The following is an 18,759-nucleotide window of genomic DNA, read 5'->3' on the forward strand; positions in this document are numbered from 1 at the left end:
GAAGAAGTGAAAGAGATGAAATGTAATTATCAACGATGAACCAGAAGGAGAAGAAACGAGGAAAAGAGACAAAGCTAAATGCAACTAACCATAAACACTTACACTAACACCTACACATCATTACACTAAACTGAAGCAGACATGAATACATCTGCGGATGTAAAAAGTCTTAAATAAATACAAAAGAAAAGAACATATACAAAATGTATACATTCTGCATATGGCAGACGGGTTTGAATCATTCTCCAAGATATCCACCGACAAACCGACATGCATGACCATCATTCCGTGCACATCCTCCTCCAGCGATTCCAACCACACAATAACTCAGAAGTGACGCTTACGGGCTACAATATAATGAAAAATGTCAGACACCATTTTGAAAAGAAAAAAATTGCAAGATTCAAAATGGCCGAATTTCAGTAAAAATGGTGATGATTACCCATAACAAACAATTATGCAAAGTTTCATGCAAATCGGAGAAGGTAGAGTTCTTCTTATTCGTCCTTTGGCGTGGACATGTTCGGAAGTCAGACTTCTTTTAAAAGGTGCTGGTTTTTTATATAGCTGTAATAATTATTTGGGTGGAATAGTTAAAATATCCTTATTTTAAAACATGATCTGACATTTTTACCTTCGGGATGAGTACTTAAGGGGGTTAGGTTTTTGATAAGTCTTTAGTGGGAATGACACTGATGAAGACTGCGCATTGTAGTTCAAACACATATCTGTCATAAATACCAAAATTAATTAAGTGGAATTAAATGGAAGATAACCTTTTATACTGTTTTATTTAAGCATTCCGCTAACAACCCAATTTCATTGCTTCATCCTTATTTTGCATGATTATTTATTCGGAAGCGAGTGACTCTATATTCGATGCAGGAAAGATTTTTTTTTTAATGTATCAAGAGCAGTGTTGGGAAAATATCAAAAAATCAAATCTCATCAAATTGATTTTCGTAGACCAAAATCAACAAGCAAACAACTGCGGTTGATATTGTAAGCTGTGATATCGCAGCTCGGAATATCAAGCTAACAAAACTCACTAGCAGCGAATCTCACCAAACTATTATGAGATTGAGTTTCATAATTTTTGCTTTACACTCGAACCGAAACCGAAACTTCCATGACGGAAGGCAGCAGTCGCTTCGTGTCTGCAATCGGTGAAGAGAAAAAAGAGATAACATTATTATACCTTCTCTTTCTAAGAAAACGAGGTGCAACGGAGTCATTTTTACGGCGATTCAACTATCAGCTTGATTTTTGCACGTTGTGAATAGTCTCGCAATATCGAAGGAGTCATGTCTGATATTTGATCCAATATCACACGTGATATTGAGAGCGTATGAGCGTAAAATATCAATTTACTAATGATTGCCATCACTGATCACGAGGCTAAATTTTCATTTCGGCGAAATTAACAATTCTGCGAAATGACGAGTCGAGTATTAGTACAATACACTGAAGGAGTCTACACATTGTAAACGAAATACGCGTGTCTGTCAAGGATAAGCAAATAAGGCAGTGGAATTTAATAGAAATTACTTATCCTTCTCTCTCTCTCTCTCTTTACACAGGTATTCCACTAAGACGCCCACAGTCATCAGGATTCAGCACAAAATGTTTTCAACACCCAGGAAAGGCTAAAACATATCCAACCAAAAAAACAGCGCGGCTTGTTTTTAACTGACTATGCTATCGAGGGGCATATCGGGACTCATTTATGACACGTAAATTAATAGCTATCTGTTCCGCAATAAATTGTATTACACTAAACAATAACAAACAATATAAAACGTCCACCGTGGCCGGATTTGACAGTTGAGAAATACAGCTCATCTGATTTCTACCGAGCAATCATGAAACATTCACACCTTCAATCAAGCTTCTGCTCGCCACTAGTCTTTAATAACTCTCCTCAACAAATATGGCCCGGCCGACGGTAGCAAAACATCCCCTGGGAAAGTTGTTTGAATTTTCCTCGACTTTTTTTTTTTGCCTCGGACAAAACAAAAATAAATCACCTCTCTTATCCCTCGTCTTTACGCTTTCCATTTCAAGCTTTTCCTTTTGTTTGGAATGCTACCCATCTCCTTCTCGGTCCGGGCTGGACTCTCCTCCTCCTGCTCTGCCGCTGTGTCGTCTTTATTTACAATCTTTCTCGCCATTTTCCATAATTCATCTCGCACCTCACCTGGTCTTGTCCAAACAAGTTGTTACCCAGCTTTGGCCGGCCGATCTTCTCAAGGGTATTAAGAAGCAATGATGATGATTTCACTCTTTTATTGTCCCCTTCCGTCGGAAAGTTGCGTCCCCGTTCGGCCTTGCCATCCGCGGCGTCGTCCACGATGATGATACCCATTTAGTCAGTTGGCAGAAAAAGACACCCCACTAATAGTGTTCCTTCCCGCCGTGGAGTCGAGTCGGTATAAATGAAAAATTATCCCCCCATTTTCCCGCGGCCACTTTTTTATCGCCGGACAATTTTCACCTGGGCAGCGCATCAAACGGTGCGGCAAAACGCATGAAAACAATGCGGAAATAAAAAAAAAAAATAACTTAGTAAATGTATGCTTACTGCCAATCTGGCTCTGCTCTGCCCTGCCCGGCTGACGAATGATCCACGGGAAAATCGAGTGTGGATAAACGGGTTCGCGGGCCGAAAAGCTATGCATCACTTTCTAAAACAAACTGTCCCCCGGGCGGTAATATCGCGCATGATGTTTCTTTTATTGTTTGCTGCGTCGCTGGCTGATGCTGAATGTGACTGAAGTTGCCTCTGTCAGTCCTCCAAAGTGCCCCACCCTGCTTCTCCCTGGTCTGCCTCGTTCGCCTGGTGGTCACTTTTATATTCATTCCGTTGCTGGTTTGCAACTCATTTCTGGAATTTATGATTCGACAGGTGTGTGAGAAGATTTGTTTTTTTTTTTAGGTGATCAACGTCATGGGATTGTGTTATCAGGTTTGTTCCCGTGCTTGGGTTTTTTGCTTTTGATGTAAGTTGCTGTAAGAAAATAATAGTTTGCTCAAAGTATGGGAACATATTTTCCGGAGTGGACCAGAATATCAAATCAAAAGCAAATTTTACTATTATAATTCGGGAACAGAACTTAAAAAATTGCTAAAATTGGAAAAATTTCGTAAAAAATATCAAAACATCTATGGAACATAACTAAAGAATAGCAAAAATCTCACATTATTATTGGAATAAAACAACGTTATGTAAATGAACTCAAATCTCTATGTTCTCTACAGTATTCTCGATGAAAATAATCCGCAGTTCCTTTAATTGTATGCCAAGGAGTGAACTTTTGATCTGACGCTGCCCATGAGCTTCAGCACAGATTCCTTGGCGATAATTTTGGCTAAATTTGTCCAGTCTTTTTCAAATTCTTCGATTGAATTCGCTGCCTTAAAGTGTTTCACAAAAAGTTTCGATTGAACAGGCCTCCGAACAATACAGAGGATCCATCTCTTTTGCCACCCATTGCACATGGTTTGCTTTGTACCAAGCAACCGTGTCTTTCGAGTAGTACATTGACAATGAGGTACAGAGAGAGGTGAAGCAGATTGTGAAATATGGTTGTATTAGTATTCCAACCAGGGGTTGAAACAGTTGACGTTTTTTACTACACTCGCTTCGTTGTCGTGCGCGACAGTCTGTTTGAATTCGAACCACTCATGCTCTACCGCCGTCTCTCTCACACAACACGAGCGGTAGAATAACATTCCAGCTAAAAGAAAATTATCAAAATAGCTGTCATTTGACATGTGTGATTTCGTTGTAATTCCTCAATTTGGTGTAAATCAAACCATTTCTGATCAGAAATATTATTACTACTGTGTTACCTGACTTATAACGAATATACGTTGTATACGAGTACCCCGAATACAACGTATGACTCGTCTAATTTTGCATAGCATTTGCAATGTAAAATTCGACGAACTATACGTTGTATTCGGGGTACTCGTATACAACGTATATTCGTTATAAGTCAGGTAACACAGTAGGACATCATGTTTGCTATTTTCAGAATTCACACAAGCAGAACATCAGCAGCTCTTATTATGAGAAAAACTAAAATACATACATTGGTGACAGTCTTCGGCGACAGTGTCGTATGACAGAGCCTGCCATATGATAGCTTGTTTTGCAAGAGTCGGAGGCAAAGGCAGTCAATTATCACAGAAAATGTGTCGACTACCGTGACCGCTTACAAGACTGATTCCAACAAATAAACGTAAACGCAATAAGTGACGTCACTAATTGCATGTATCGTACAGGGGTTTTACTCACAAGCAGTCGGCTATGCTTAACCTCGGTAATCCAGCTCATTGGTACATTGACACCAAATTGGACCAAAATAGTACTGAACCATCAAGTTGACAGATCATGAGCCGCCGACGCCGATTCAAACACTCCCGAACGTAAATTTCAGTTTTCATCATCTCCTTTGTCACAAATGGGTTTGACATCTTGCCACACTCACATATCGCTTGCCAAACCATGGCCTTCTTACCAAATTTTTCGGTAAAAATAGACTTATCCGCATCGTCAACTTCCTGACCATCACGAGCTGTGTAGTATAGACGAGTGCACGGATGGATTTGAGTTCACTCACTCGAGAAAAAGTGGCACAAGCTGCTGTCAATGTTTACTAATCATGAACACTAATGGCGGTAAGCTTCACCTCGGATTAACTTTTAATTTCACCCTTATTTGGATGATTTGCCAAGTGTTTGCTTAGAGTCGTGTTGATGTCGTCGTCAAAGCAGCTGGATATTCTTGATCGGCATTTAATCCGAGCGATCGTTGACCGACCGACTAGGGGCAAAAGGAGTTCTCCATCCGCTCACGATCAAATGGACCGCTGATGTCACTCGAGTGGAAAAAGAGTCAACGAAGATGAACCTGTGGATATCCACTTCCGGAAACGGAGAAAAGCTGCTTCTGAAATGCGTACAGACCGTAGAAGTTGTTCTTCTGCCTAGTCAATCACTGGACGGTGCCGAAATTTCTAATGCATACCATTTTCTCCGTGATCTACCGATGTCGTCGTATCCAAGGCAAAGACCCGGTATGCTCATCGGATTGAACAATCTTCACGCCATCGCACCAGTGGAAGCTAAAGTTGGAGAGTAAGGGGAGCCAATCGCTGTACGGTCCAAACTTGGATGGTCAGTCTACGGTCCAATGGGAGGGCAAGCCAAACGTGAGCAGAACGTCGTTGGGTATCATCACGAAATCACCAACGAAGATCTGCACCACATGCTGAAGGAGCATTACTCACTGGAGGAATCGGTGGTAGCTGTATCGCAGGAGTCAAAGGAGGAGAAACGAGCTCGGGAGATTTTAGAGCGAACTACCGTTCGTGTTGGTGACCGTTTCGAAACCGGAATGCTGTGGAAATCTGATAAACCGAAGTTTCCGAACAGCTACCAAATGGCGGTGCGCAGATTAAAACAGCTGGAGATACGATTGGAGAAGACACCGGAGCTGTACGTGAATGTGCGAAAGCAGATCGTGGAGTACCAGCAAAAGGGCTACGCACATCTAGCGACACCGGAAGAATTGGCTGAATTCGATCCGCAGGAGTCATGGTTCCTTCCCATCAACGTAGTGTTGAACCCTAAGAAGCCTGGAAAAGTACGACTGGTGTGGGATGCAGCGGCAACAGTGAATGGTGTCTCCTTGAATTCCCAGGTGCTCACTGGTCCGGACATGCTCACTCCGCTACCGGGTGTTCTCAATCGTTTTCGAGAACGACCAATCGGATTCGGCGGAGATATCCGGGAGATGTATCACCAACTACTGATTCGGGCAGCGGATAAGAAGGTGCAAATGTTCGTGTTCAGAAACTCATCAAGCGATTCTCCAAACGTGTACATAATGGACGTCACAACCTTTGGGTCAAAATGTTCACCATGTCAAGCGCAGTATGTGAAGAACAAAAATGCCATCGAGTTTTCCACGGAGTTTCCAGAAGCAGCAGTGGCGATAATAGAGAAGCATTACGTCGACGACTACTTCGACAGCGTCGATACAATCCAAGAGGCAGTCAAAAGAGCGAAAGAGGTTAGATATGTTCACTCGAAAGGAGGTTTCGAGATCAGGAACTGGGTAGCGAACTCCGAAGCGTTTCTTGAGGAACTGGGAGAAATCAAAAAAGAGCAGTCGGAGCGAGTGCTTGGAATCATCTGGGATCCAAGACAGAACGAGTTTTCGTTTTCGACGGAGCATCGGCAAGACGTGAGACCGTACTTGCTGGAAGGTGAGCGTCCTACGAAGAGGATAGTTCTGAGCTGCGTGATGGGATTCTTCGACCCATTAGGTTTGCTCACACCATTTACGATTCACGGAAAAATTGTGGTGCAAGATCTGTGGCGCACGGGGTGCAAATGGGACGACGCAGTAGATGACAAGAGCCTTGAAAAGTGGGAACGCTGGGCGCGTCAGTTACCGATGTTGGAAGACCTACGCATACCTCGCTGCTACTTCAAAGACACCCGCTCATCGTCGATCAACTCTCTAGAGCTGCATGTCTTTACCGATGCAAGCATTCACGCGTACGGTTGGGCAGTCTACTTCAGAGCAGTAATTAACGAAAACGTGAGGTGTTCGCTGGTGATGTCACGCTCAAAGGTAGCTCCACTAAAACTACAATCGGTTCCTCGTCTCGAGCTGATGGCTGCTGTTCTCGGGGCCCGGATGCTGCAAACGGTAAGATCAAATCATTCACTTCCCATTACTAGATCCGTTCTGTGGAGTGATTCTCAAACGGTTCTGAGCTGGATCTGTTCTGATCAGCATAAATATAAGCAATTCGTTGCTTTTCGAGCTGACATCCACAAAGGATTGACGGTACGTTCCGTCCGATATGAACATCGCCGATGTCGTAACGAAATGGGGACGAGGACCACCACTCCAATCAGATGGTCCATGGTTCAACGGACCACCATTTTTGTACGAATCGGAGTCAGAGTGGCCTGAGCAGAAGAAAGCGGTGTTCGAAGACCCGGAAGGGATGAAAGCATGCGTGCTATTCCACGAAGAATCCCGTCTTTTGATCAACGTCAATGTAACGTCACGGTGGTTAAGGTTAATTCGTATCGCAGCCAGCGTAGTTCGATTCATTGCCAACTGTCGGAGGAAAATAGCTAGGAACCCAATTCTAGTATCGAAGGCGGGGCGCTACTTGGAGCGTTCTGTAATAGCGAAACCGGAATCCATCTGGTCGCCGCTGCTTCAAGACGAGCTCCAAGCAGGAGAAATTATGCTTGTGAAACAAGCCCAGCAGGACAGCTTTCAGGAGGAAGTGAAGATATTGGAGACCACCCGTGAACGCAACCCGGATCAATCACCGGTACTCGTTGACAAGTCAAGCTGGCTCTACAAGCTGAGTCCGATCATCGATGCCAACGGAATTGTGCGCATGGGTGGAAGACTGGCGCTATCGGAATCGGTTCCTTTCGACAAGAAATTTCCAGTAATTCTTCCCAAGCGACACCAGATCACAAGTATGATCATCCAATATTACCATGAAAAATATGGTCATGCCAACAAGGAGACCGTGTTCAACGAGCTTCGTCAACGCTTCTACATCCCAAAGCTTCGATCAACCATTTCGCTAGTCGTGAAAGACTGCATGTGGTGCAAAGTCAACCGATGTCAGCCACAAGTTCCGGTGTTGGCACCACTTCCTGTTCAACGTGTCACGCCGCAGTTGCGCCCCTTCAGCTCGGTCGGAGTTGATTATCTGGGTCCTGTAGAAGTGTTGGTCGATCGTCGAAGAGAGAAAAGATGGGTAGCTCTGTTCACTTGCCTTGTGGTACGAGCCATTCAGAAGTGGTGCATAGTTTAACCACGCAAGCTTGTCTGATGGCGATAAGGAGGTTCATCTGCAAGCGAGGTTCACCGGACGAATTCTTTTCGGATAACGGAACCAATTTCAAGGGTGCAAACAACGAAATGTCCAAGGCGAATCAGAAAATCAGTGCGGAATGCGCTGAAAGTGTTTCAAGTCCAACAATCAAGTGGCACTTCATTCTACCCGGAACACCCCACATGGGTGGAAGCTGGGAAAGAATGGTGAGATCAGTGAAGGAGGAGATGAGGGCATTGGACGACGGTAGGAAGCTGACGGATGAAATACTCCTGACCACGTTGTCCGAGGCGGAAGATATGGTCAATTCTCGTCCATTGACATACCTTCCACAAGAATCTGAGGAGACCGAAGCCATCACACCCAACCATTTTCTGCGTGGCGTTACCAAGCATGTGGATCAGATGGTTGATGATCAAATCGAGCTGGCAGAGGCGCTGAGGGACGTTTACAAGCGGTCGCAGTACCTAGCCGATAGAATGTGGCAGAGGTGGAGTAGAGAATATCTTCCTAGTATCAATCGGAGGACGAAGTGGTTTGAAGAGCGAAGGCCATTGCAAGTAGGAGATTTGGTGTTTCTAGTAGATGGAGCACAGCGGAAGAACTGGGTTCGCGGCATAATAGAAGAAGTCGTTGAAGCTGCAGATGGAAAGATCCGGCAAGCGAAGGTGAGAACGAACAAAGGCGTATTCATGAGAGCAGTGGCCAACCTAGCAGTGTTAGAGATTCCTGGTAAATCCGGGACTTCCGGTGGAGCGGAACCGGAGTTACGGGTGGGGGTGTGAAGAAAACTGGCCACACGGTTTGGGCCAAATACCAGTGTAGTGATAACGCCATATCGCTGTTAGGTAAACGGAGGAATTGAAAGGAGAACAGTAAATAAAAACAAATCGAGACCTAAAGTATATGGAATGTTTATAAGTGAGTAAATTAAAAACTTTTATTTTAGTGGAATTACTAATGTAATTAAAATAGTGTTGATAGAAGTGTAATTGTTCAGTTAGAAAATTGCGCTACCAGTAATTGAGGGTAAATTTGTTGAGTTACAGTTATGAAAAACGATGGTATAAAATAGCTACTTTATCTAGGTTGGATAACACTGGAAGTCAAAACTGAATCTAAAATTACAGATACCGTAAACTAGTGACTAGAAAGGTGGACAAAGATCCCGACTAGAAAAGTAAGTAATCCATGAATTTATCGCAAGATTTGAATTATGTGCGATTGGGACTAATTATATAATGATATCCAGACTAGTGTTGGAACTAAAGTAAAAGCTTCAACGCACCGCTCGTAGGACGAGATAATAAGGAAAACTATCTATTGTAAGTTAATTGATTGATTTGATAATGTGAAACTAATGTAGGATTAAACTTTGCAGTTAAAGCTGCGTAAATCAGCTGCTATAAAAAGATAGTGCAATCTTTAAGTATTATTCCGAATAAAGTGAATAATCGTACGAAATCGGGTTGAGCTTGCGATGTTATGTTAAATTTGTGGATGCTAAACGTCAGCATGTTCCGGGTGCACCAATCAGCAAAACTATTTAGCAGCAGTTATAGAGCATAGCAGTCCTCGATACCTTTAATAATAATGTATATTTTAACGTTATATTTTTTTACATAGGACTACGTCTGTGATTTCTATATGGGGGTACACTTTGTGAAAACCAAAAATGGAATGTGTAACAAAATTATGAAAGATTTTGAACTTTAATAACTCAGCTTCCCCTGAACCAATTGCAATAATTTTATCATTAATCGATCAGAAATATTTTTACACATCTCCTAAATTTAAGTTTTTATCAATTTTCAAAATGTCTGCTTTGAAAATTGCTCGAATGTGCAACTGTTGCTATGATATATAAAATTATCACCGATTGCTTGTGAAAAGCGGTTTCCCTGACACAGATTTCCAAGTTGAATTCCATCCGGTCTCACCAAACAGTGTTTATTCAGTCACCACGTAGTGAATGGTGGTGTTTTCCAGTACACAACGAAAGGCTCCCCGCAAGCAGCTAGCTATCAAGGCTGCCCTCAACCGCTGATCGGATTCAGTGACAATCAAAGTGTGTGGTGGTGTCCGGTCGTCGGCATCAGCAGCAGCAGTAGTAGTGCAAGCTGCAGCTCACAAGAGCATCCATAGAAGGAGGAAGAAGCCACACCGCTATTGATCGGAATCAGTAGCTCTTCGTGAGTCGCTGTGGGCCATCTATGCCAAGCGCGTCACCCTCATTCCAAACAACACACAGTTCACTAACCTTAATAGCTCAGAATTACTCAACCATCACGACAAAACGGTCCTGTTAAGGACCACCATAAATTTTTGAAAGAGTATTTTTTGGACATTTGTCAAGGTCATCAATCGGATGTCAGTTACCATATCAAGATAGAGCTGGAATTAGGGCGTAACAGCTTTTGTAAACAATGACTTCTTTCGATGACGTCTTGAAAGTCAAGGCTCGCCTACGCAAATCAGCATCACCATCAGGTAGGGTAAGACTTCCCCTACCCGACGGTAATGTTGGTTTGCGTGGCGTGCTTTGAATTCGTAAAAATCATCGAGGGAAAGCATTGTTTACAAAAGCTGTTACGCCTAATTGCAGCTCTATCTAGATATGTTTAAATCTTACATACCATGTTCTTGAAGACAGCATTGGGTGTGCAATTTCAAAAACCAAAGTCGGTCGCGGCATGAAAGTGGTCTGATTTTGATCCAGAGATGATGGATTTTAATTCTTAGTACGCCAATCGATAGGAATTTTTTCTACCAATCTTTTAAAATTAAGACTTTATCATTTTTTTTTTCAAAATGTCACTATAGAAAATTGCACGAATGTGCAACTGTTGCTATGATAATTAAAATTATCACCGATTGCCTGCGAAAACCGATTTCCCTAACACAGATTTCAAAGTTGAATTCCATCCGATCTCACAAGTGTTTATTCAATCACCACGTGGTGAGTGGTGTTTTCCATTACACAATAAAAGGCTGTCTGCAAGCAGCATGCTGCAGCCCACATGAGCATCCATAGAAGGAGGAAGAAGCCGCACCGCTATTTATCGGAATCAGTAGCTCTTCGTTAGTCGCTATGGGCCATCTGTGTCAAGCGCGTCATACCAAAGAGTATAAACAGAGAGACACAAAACACAAGCTCCTGCTGCAGTTACCAAATAAGATTTATTATATAAGACTACGTAGTCCTACGTAACCATTGCGTACAACCCCATAGGGCTGTCCCTTGTAGTTTTTTAATCAGCGTAAAACACACGGCAGCCAGATGGTAGTACGAGGGAAAGCTCGTTGATGAAGAGTGAGTATAACAAAGGACCCAGGTTGCTACCTTGTGGTTACGATCTTTAAGGGATGATCCAAACCAGCTAACAATTCTTCCTAGACGTTTCAGCAATATTCCGTGGTCAACTCTATCGGAAGCTGATTTCAAACCAGTGTATGAGGTGTCGATCTGAGCACCAGCATCAATGTTGCGTATGCAAAACGAAGCAAACTGGACGAGATTTGTCGATGTTGATCTTTTGGGGTAGAAGCCGTGCTGATCCATAGAAATGCAATTCTTGTAGGAGTCGAAAAGTACATAATTTATTATGATTTCGAAAACTTCGGAACAAGCACACAATGAAGTTATTCATTTGTAATTCTCGATGTTCTGTCGATCCCCTTTTTTAAACACGCACTCAAAAAATGTGTCTCACACCTAATTTTGCACTTATTGTGACACACATCCATTTTATGTGTAAATCTTAAGGTTTGAACTATGCCTCAACACTATTGGTTCGAATTGTGACACAATTGGAGTCTATGTGCCTCACATGGTGATATCAATAGCTTTGCACATCATCGTTCAATGTTCCACAAAATTCTACTTTATCGACTTCTGTTTTACCGGCTCCAAAATTGAATCGACAAATATATAAATAAATCTGCCAAAGGGCACAGCTTACACATGCCTTTTTGTAATGGGTCTGATCTGGGAATTGCTCCTGGACTGTTGGGATGTACTGCTGCCGTTGTCTTCGTTCGATCTCACTAGGCCACGGTTGTTCTCATATATGAGGCTGGTGCTAAGGATGAAGACACAATTCCTTTTTTCGATGTTTACCTTGCAGAGAATAACCAAATCATATCGCATTGAAATGCAAAACACTTCAAATCCATCTGTTTTGAACAGTAGTGTGATTCAATGTGCAATACATTCAAATTTATAAAGAAATTTTATCAACATTTCAAAGTTTCAAACACTAGAAATCAACGTGTAGAACACATTGAACCATGGTGAAATACACTTAAAGTAAATGTGATTGTGCATATGATAAATCAAGTGTATACACACTTTGATCAGACGTGTGAACTTTTTTGAGTGCGGGGAACATGTGACGTTTTCCAGCTTGTGAGAAAACTACGCTTCCGTAATGATGTGTTGAGAAGTGTCATAAGAGGGAAAATCAACTCTTCGTCATATTTTTTTCAGGATGCATGACGGTATGCCATCTGGACTGCACACAGAGTATTTAAATTTAAAAAAAAATGTATGGACTATTGTCTACTTAAGGGGAGGGGAGTCAAGAATCCAAAAAAACTGTCTACGTAGTTAATGAACAACCCCTAAGTGTATCTCTACAAGCTTCTGTGATTTGAAGTGCAGATGAAGTAGAATCATTGAATGTCCTTCTAAAGTGAGTGGCAAGCAAATTTCACTTTTCCGAAGCGGAACTGGCGACTTCATTGCCAAAAAACATCTCAAAGGAAGAACCCACTGTCCTTCCATTTAGAGTTGACAAATTTCCAAAAAATATCGTGGATGTCTGCGCAGATTTTCCTGAGTTTGTTTACAGTAGTGATTGTACAGATAACGGTTATACGTGCGATAATTGTTACTAGCACGTGCGAAATGTTGCTTCGCAAAAGGGCAACGAGACTGGCAGTAGGTTTGGAGTGCTTTGGATGTTAAACGTTTGAGTTGTCGTAAATGTATATTTTTCCAAGGTGGTTTCGAAGATGACCTACGCAGTGGAACAAAATCAATCAAATAACTCTTCAACACACTGGTGAAGTACTCTAAAGGGTGATACGGTCAAAATTTGGTCAAGGGAAAACGCGTGTAAATCGGTGAAATCGTTTATTTAAAAAATCAAATTAAATTTCATTTTCAAGTTCAATTAGTATAAAATTCAGGAAAAATATGCAGTTAGGCTTCCGCTTTTCCAAATCCGAATTGCCGGGCCTTACGCTTGACCCCTGCCATCAGATTTTGTACAGCCACCTTGTCCACCTTCTTCGCCGCAGAAAGCCAGTTTGCCTTGAACTGCTGCTCGCCCTTAGCAGTTTTTTTGGTCTTCTTTAGGTTCCGCTTGACAATAGCCCAGTATTTCTCAATTGGGCGGAGCTCTGGCGTGTTGGGAGGGTTCTTGTCCTTGGGAACCACCTGCACGTTGTTGGCGGCGTACCACTCCATGGCCTTTTTACCGTAATGGCAAGATGCCAAATCCGGCCAAAACAGTACGGAACAACCGTGTTTCTTCAGGAAAGGCAGCAAACGTTTATTCAAACACTCTTTCACGTAAATTTCTTGGTTGACAGTCCCGGAAGCTATGAAAATGCTGCTTTTCAAGCCACAGGTACAGATGGCTTGCCAAACCAAATATTTCTTTGCGAACTTTGACAGTTTCATGTGCTTGAAAACATCTGCTACCTTTCCCCTTCCTTTTGCCGTATAAAATTCCTGTCCCGGAAGCTGCTTGTAGTCGGCTTTGACGTAGGTTTCGTCGTCCATTACCACGCAGTCAAACTTCGTCAGCATCGTCGTGTACAGCCTCCGGGATTGCGCTTTGGCCGTCGTATTTTGTTTATCATCGCGATTTGGAGTCACTACCTTCTTGTAAGTCGATAGTCCGGCTCGTTTTTTGGCTCGATGCACGGTTGTAGACGATACACCCAGCTTATTTGCGGCATCTCGGAGAGAGAGGTTAGGGTTTCGCTTGAAACTACCGGCAACTCTCTTTGTCGTCTCAGCGGCTTCCGGTTTTCGATTTCCCCCCGATCCAGACTTCCTGGCTGTCGACAAACGTTCCCCAAACACTTTAATTACATTTTTAACGGTTGATTTGGCAACTTTTAGCGATTTTGCCAACTTTGCGTGCGAGTAGCTCGGATTTTCGCGATGCCCGAGCAAAATTTTGATACGCTGCTCTTCTTGCTTGGACGGCATTTTGACAACTGAAGAGTGAATTCCAAAATCAAAATAGGAGCAACATTCTACACACACACACCTTCAAAATGAGGGGTGTTCAGGTTTTTTAAATGCAAAATTGAAAGAAATACGTCAAGTTGATATTGACCAAATTTTATCTGAACCCAAGTGCTGCCATCTTGGATTCCAAAATGGCGTAGGATATCGATTTTTGGCATCTACACGTCGTCTCCGTTTCGAAAATACTCTTATTGATAGGTATTTGACAGTATGTATTTCCGGTTTCCGACCTCTATACGTCATCGCGATTCCAAAAATACCCATATTGATTGGTACATATTTGATATAAATCATCACTATTCTAAACATAAAATGTTCGGAGTCTATCTATCTGTATCAATAGAAAAATAATTATTATCCTTATCCACTTTTCCTTTTTGCTATCCGGATAATTTTAAAAAGGAGTCTAATCGAATAATCGATTATTCGAACCGAAAAGTAAAATATTTGTAATCCGTTATAGCATGCCAATATAAGCATCTACTTCTCTAAAGGATCATCAGGCATCGTTCCAAACATGTTCTGTACTCTCATTGGTAGAAAAATGACAGCACAGCGAACAAAAAATAGTCTATTAGTTTTTAATCGAGTATTTTAAAAGGGGACATCTTTGATTTTGGTGTGATTGTTTTGATCAAAAAGTGTAAAATTTCAACTCTACCGAGTTCCAAGTGTTTCCGCAAAACCACGGAGCTCTAGGATCTGTTTCAAAGATTGATCACTTTTACGGATGTTCCGGATCTTCCAGAGGACGGTCCCGTGGCCGTATGGGTTCATGATAATGTCACGAACACAAGTTCATTGCCATATCACAGTTGTTCGTAAAAAAACTGCAGAGCTCTAGGATCAAATTCATGGCTTGACTACTTTTCCGGATGTTCCGGATCTTATGGAAGACAGTTCCATAGCCATCCGGGTCCATGTTTATGTCACGACCCTTATACCACAGATCCATGTGTTTTAGAAAAACCATGGAGGTCTAGGATCAGTTTCATAGATTGACCACTTTTACGGTTGTTCCGGATCTTCCAGAGGACGGTTTCATGGCCATATAGGTTCATTTTTATATCACGACTCAAAATTCTTTCTTCTATAATAGTTCCAAGTGTTTCTGAAAGCACAGTAGAGCTTTAGAGTCAGTTTCATGGATTGTCCACTTCTAAGCATGTTCAGGATCGTCCGGAGGACAGTCCTATGGCCATTCATGTCCATGTTTATGTCACGATCCCAAATGATATAAGAAACAGTTCCAAGTGTTTTTGAAAAAAAAAGTGGAGCTGTAGGATCAGTTTCATGCATTAACCACTTTTACAGATGTTCCGGATCTTCCAGAGGACGGTCCTATGGCTATCCAGGTCAATGTTTTTGTCACGACCCCAAATTCATTTTTATATCACAGTTACAAAGTGTTTTCGAAAAAACAGCGGAGCTCTAGGATTAGTTTCATGTATTGACCATTTTTACGGAGGTTCCAGATCTTCGGGAGGACGGTCCCATGATTATCCAGGTCCATGTTTATGTCACTACCCCAAATTCTTTCTTATAACACAGTTGCTAATGTTTTCGATAAAACTGCGGAGCTCAAGGATCAGTTTCTTGATTGACCACTTTTACGGATGTTCCAAATCTTCCGGAGGACGGTTCCATGGCCATCCGGAATCATGTTTACGTTACGGCCTCAAATTATTTCTTATATCACAGTTCCTTATGTTTCAGAATAAACCGTGGAGCTTTGGGATCAATTTGATGGATTTACCACTTTTACGGATGTTCCGTATCTTAAGGACGACGGTTCCATGGCAATCCGAGTCCATATTTATGTCACGACCCTATTTTTTTTTCTTTTATCACAGTTCAAAGTGTTATCAAAAAATCCACAGAGCTCTAGGATCAGTTTCATTGATTAACCACTTTTACGGATGTTCCCGATCTACCAGAAGATGGTTGCATGGCTACCCGGGTCCATGTTTATTACACGACCCCAAATTCATACTTATATCGCAGTTCCAAGCGTTTTCGAAAAAAAACCTGCGGAGCTCTAAGATTAGTTTCATGAATTGACTTATACCGAAGACAAGGTATCAAGAAGACTGGCAACTCTTCCATTTTTTTTTCAAACGACCGGCATGGGACAGTAGACTGATGCAAATTTTGACATTTTCGCTCCACAGTGCTCATACCGTTCAAAATCGGGTTCTGACTAGCCTCCTAAAATTTGAACTCATTCGATAAGAAACTGACTTGGCACAAACCATTTGAAGTTTATATGGAAATTACTATGGGAAAACCAAATGTTTTGTTCATATCCATCTAACAATTTACCATATCGCTCTGCTTTAAAAAATGTTAACTGAGCTCGCAGCAAACTTTGTCCAAAACCATTCAAGCCACTAATGTCTTATGATTATGCTCAATCAACTGTTCAGCAGGCAACATTGGTCTTTCTGGCGCTTAGAGTACAGTACAAAAATCATGGCTACTATGTCACACTGCATAATACAGTGTTGCCCACCAAACAGCTGCTTGATCATGCCATAAGATTATCAATCTCTTAAACAATTAATAACTATTTTATTTGACGTTTGGCTCAGTTGTAGCTGAGAAAATTTTCCATAAGTATAGCTTTTGAATTTTTGAACAGTGCAATATGGAAAAAGGTAAGAAGACAATGAACAAAAAGTTTGGAATTCCCATAGTAATTTCCATATAAACTTCAAATGGTTTGTGCCAAGTCAGTTTCTTATCAAATGAGTTTAAACTTTTGAAGGCTAATCAGGACCCGATTTGAAACCGTTTGAGCACTGTGGAGCGAAAATGTCAAAATTTGCATCAGTCTAATAGGACAGGCACAATAGCGTGTGCAGTTCTACAGCTTTTACTCCGCTCTTTTATAACTAGTCGAGAAAAGTGATTTTGTTGTGGAAGGGAATGTTGATTTGTTTACATATGTTCAAAGTGTTGGCGAAGCACAGTTGGTAGTGTCAATGTTTGCCAAGGTCGTCTCGAGTTCGATTCCAGGTTCTCCGGTGCAGGGTAAATAATTTGGTGATAATTTGATTCACAGCAAAATAAACTCAATAAATTCCTTCATAAAAAGCGTAAACAGTATTTAACCCGGCTTCAAGAGAAAGCTGTGTAGTGATTATTGGATAACCGGGAAAAGGTTGAATAAGCGCCTTTCAAGTTCACACACAACTAAACAGCAGGATAACAGCTGTATAGAAGCGTTAATGGATATGCAATAAGAGCTTCTCCCGACCGTTCCAACAGCCATAAGTAGCTAACTAAGTTCGCCAGATTTGCTTGTATAGAGGTTGAGTAAAGGTGTCCTCATATCGTTTAACGTTTGAATACAGCTTGAGACTGTATAAATGAAATAAGTAAAGCGTTTACATTGTGAAAATTGTTAGTTGGGTATGTTCATTTAAGGTTCAGAAAGCACCAAACCGCAATGAACGACAGAACACATATGTTGTCAAAACCATACCGTTGTATCATGGACGATGAAACATACGTAAAAGCGGACTTATAACAAATTCCGGGAAACCAGTATGTGACTGCGAAAGACAAATTCGATGTTTCAGAGGCCCTCAGGAAACAGCAAGTGTCAAAGTTCCCCAAGAAATTCATGATTTGGCGGGCAAAAAATGGAGCAAGCCTTTCGTAAAAACTAAAACCGTTAATGGCCAAGTCTACATGAATGAGTGCCTGAAGAAACGAATGCTTCTGTTTCTCAAATCACACAACGTTCCTACATTTTTTTTTTGATCTAGCCTCTTGTCACTACTCTTAGGACGTTCTGGGGTCAATTTCATGCCGAAAGATCTCAATCCCCCCAAACACACCGGAGTTGCGACCGATTGAAAGATACTGGGCTATAATGAAGCACGAACTCCGTAGCTTTCTAAAAACCTTATGAGTGGAATTAAGAAGAAAATTCGAACCTTTGGATTTGGTGAATAAACAGAGTGAAATAGAGATACGTTAACCAAGCTTATATATAGTATTAAATTCCCTGAAAATTTCATGACAATCGGTTGGGATACTTATTTTTGGCGAGGACTTCTAAGTGATGCAATTTAACTGTGAACACCCTTTAATTATTGTTGGCACTCAGTGCTGCACAGTGTCACTTTTCAATACTGTTTAGAATAATATAATGGCCTACCTTTCCTAACAAAGATGCACCCAATGCCGAAGAGTTCTACTTTCAGACACTTTTTGAGTGCATTTTTATGTAATTAACAACAACGACTCGTGCTGTAAAAATCGTCTTTTTGCCACTCGTTGCATAAATAGTTATTTTAGCACTCAAAACAGTGTCCAAAAGCAGCACTTTTCAGCACTGATATTTTAGTTAGGAAAAGTAGGCCGTTATGTTATTCCAAAGAGTGTCGAAAAGTAGCACTCACTGAGTGCCAAAAATCTTATTTTTCAACCTAAAAATAGAAGCTATTAAAGCTAAGCAGAGAAATCATCACCACATTCAAATTCCCATGGGCACCTGTTCGATCCATCACGCGCCCGGCTTCCTAAAGCTCAAAAGAGACGGAATCCGGTAGATTGGCGGTGCGGCAGGCAGGCAGTAGCCATCAGCAGCAGTCC

At 41.7% G+C, this 18,759-nt stretch overlaps 1 protein-coding gene across 1 annotated transcript; it reads left to right on the plus strand.

Annotated features, from left to right (window-relative positions):
• Window positions 1-7,882: 7,882 nt before the first annotated feature.
• Window positions 7,883-8,671, plus strand: LOC135711001 (uncharacterized). Its single transcript, XM_065233738.1, has one exon. It carries the CDS (start codon window positions 7,883-7,885, stop codon window positions 8,669-8,671), a length of 789 nt encoding a protein of 262 aa, XP_065089810.1.
• The last annotated feature ends 10,088 nt before the right edge of the window (window positions 8,672-18,759 follow it).

Source organism: Ochlerotatus camptorhynchus, unplaced genomic scaffold, assembly GCF_037179485.1.
Source record: "Ochlerotatus camptorhynchus isolate MF236.1 unplaced genomic scaffold, CSIRO-AGI_Acam_v1.1 ptg000414l, whole genome shotgun sequence".
Classification (NCBI taxonomy): domain Eukaryota; kingdom Metazoa; phylum Arthropoda; class Insecta; order Diptera; family Culicidae; genus Ochlerotatus; species Ochlerotatus camptorhynchus.

Bases quoted from the DNA above. Each gene is read 5' to 3' on its own strand.
- LOC135711001 (XM_065233738.1), top strand. From the start codon at position 7,883: ATGGCGATAAGGAGGTTCATCTGCAAGCGAGGTTCACCGGACGAATTC.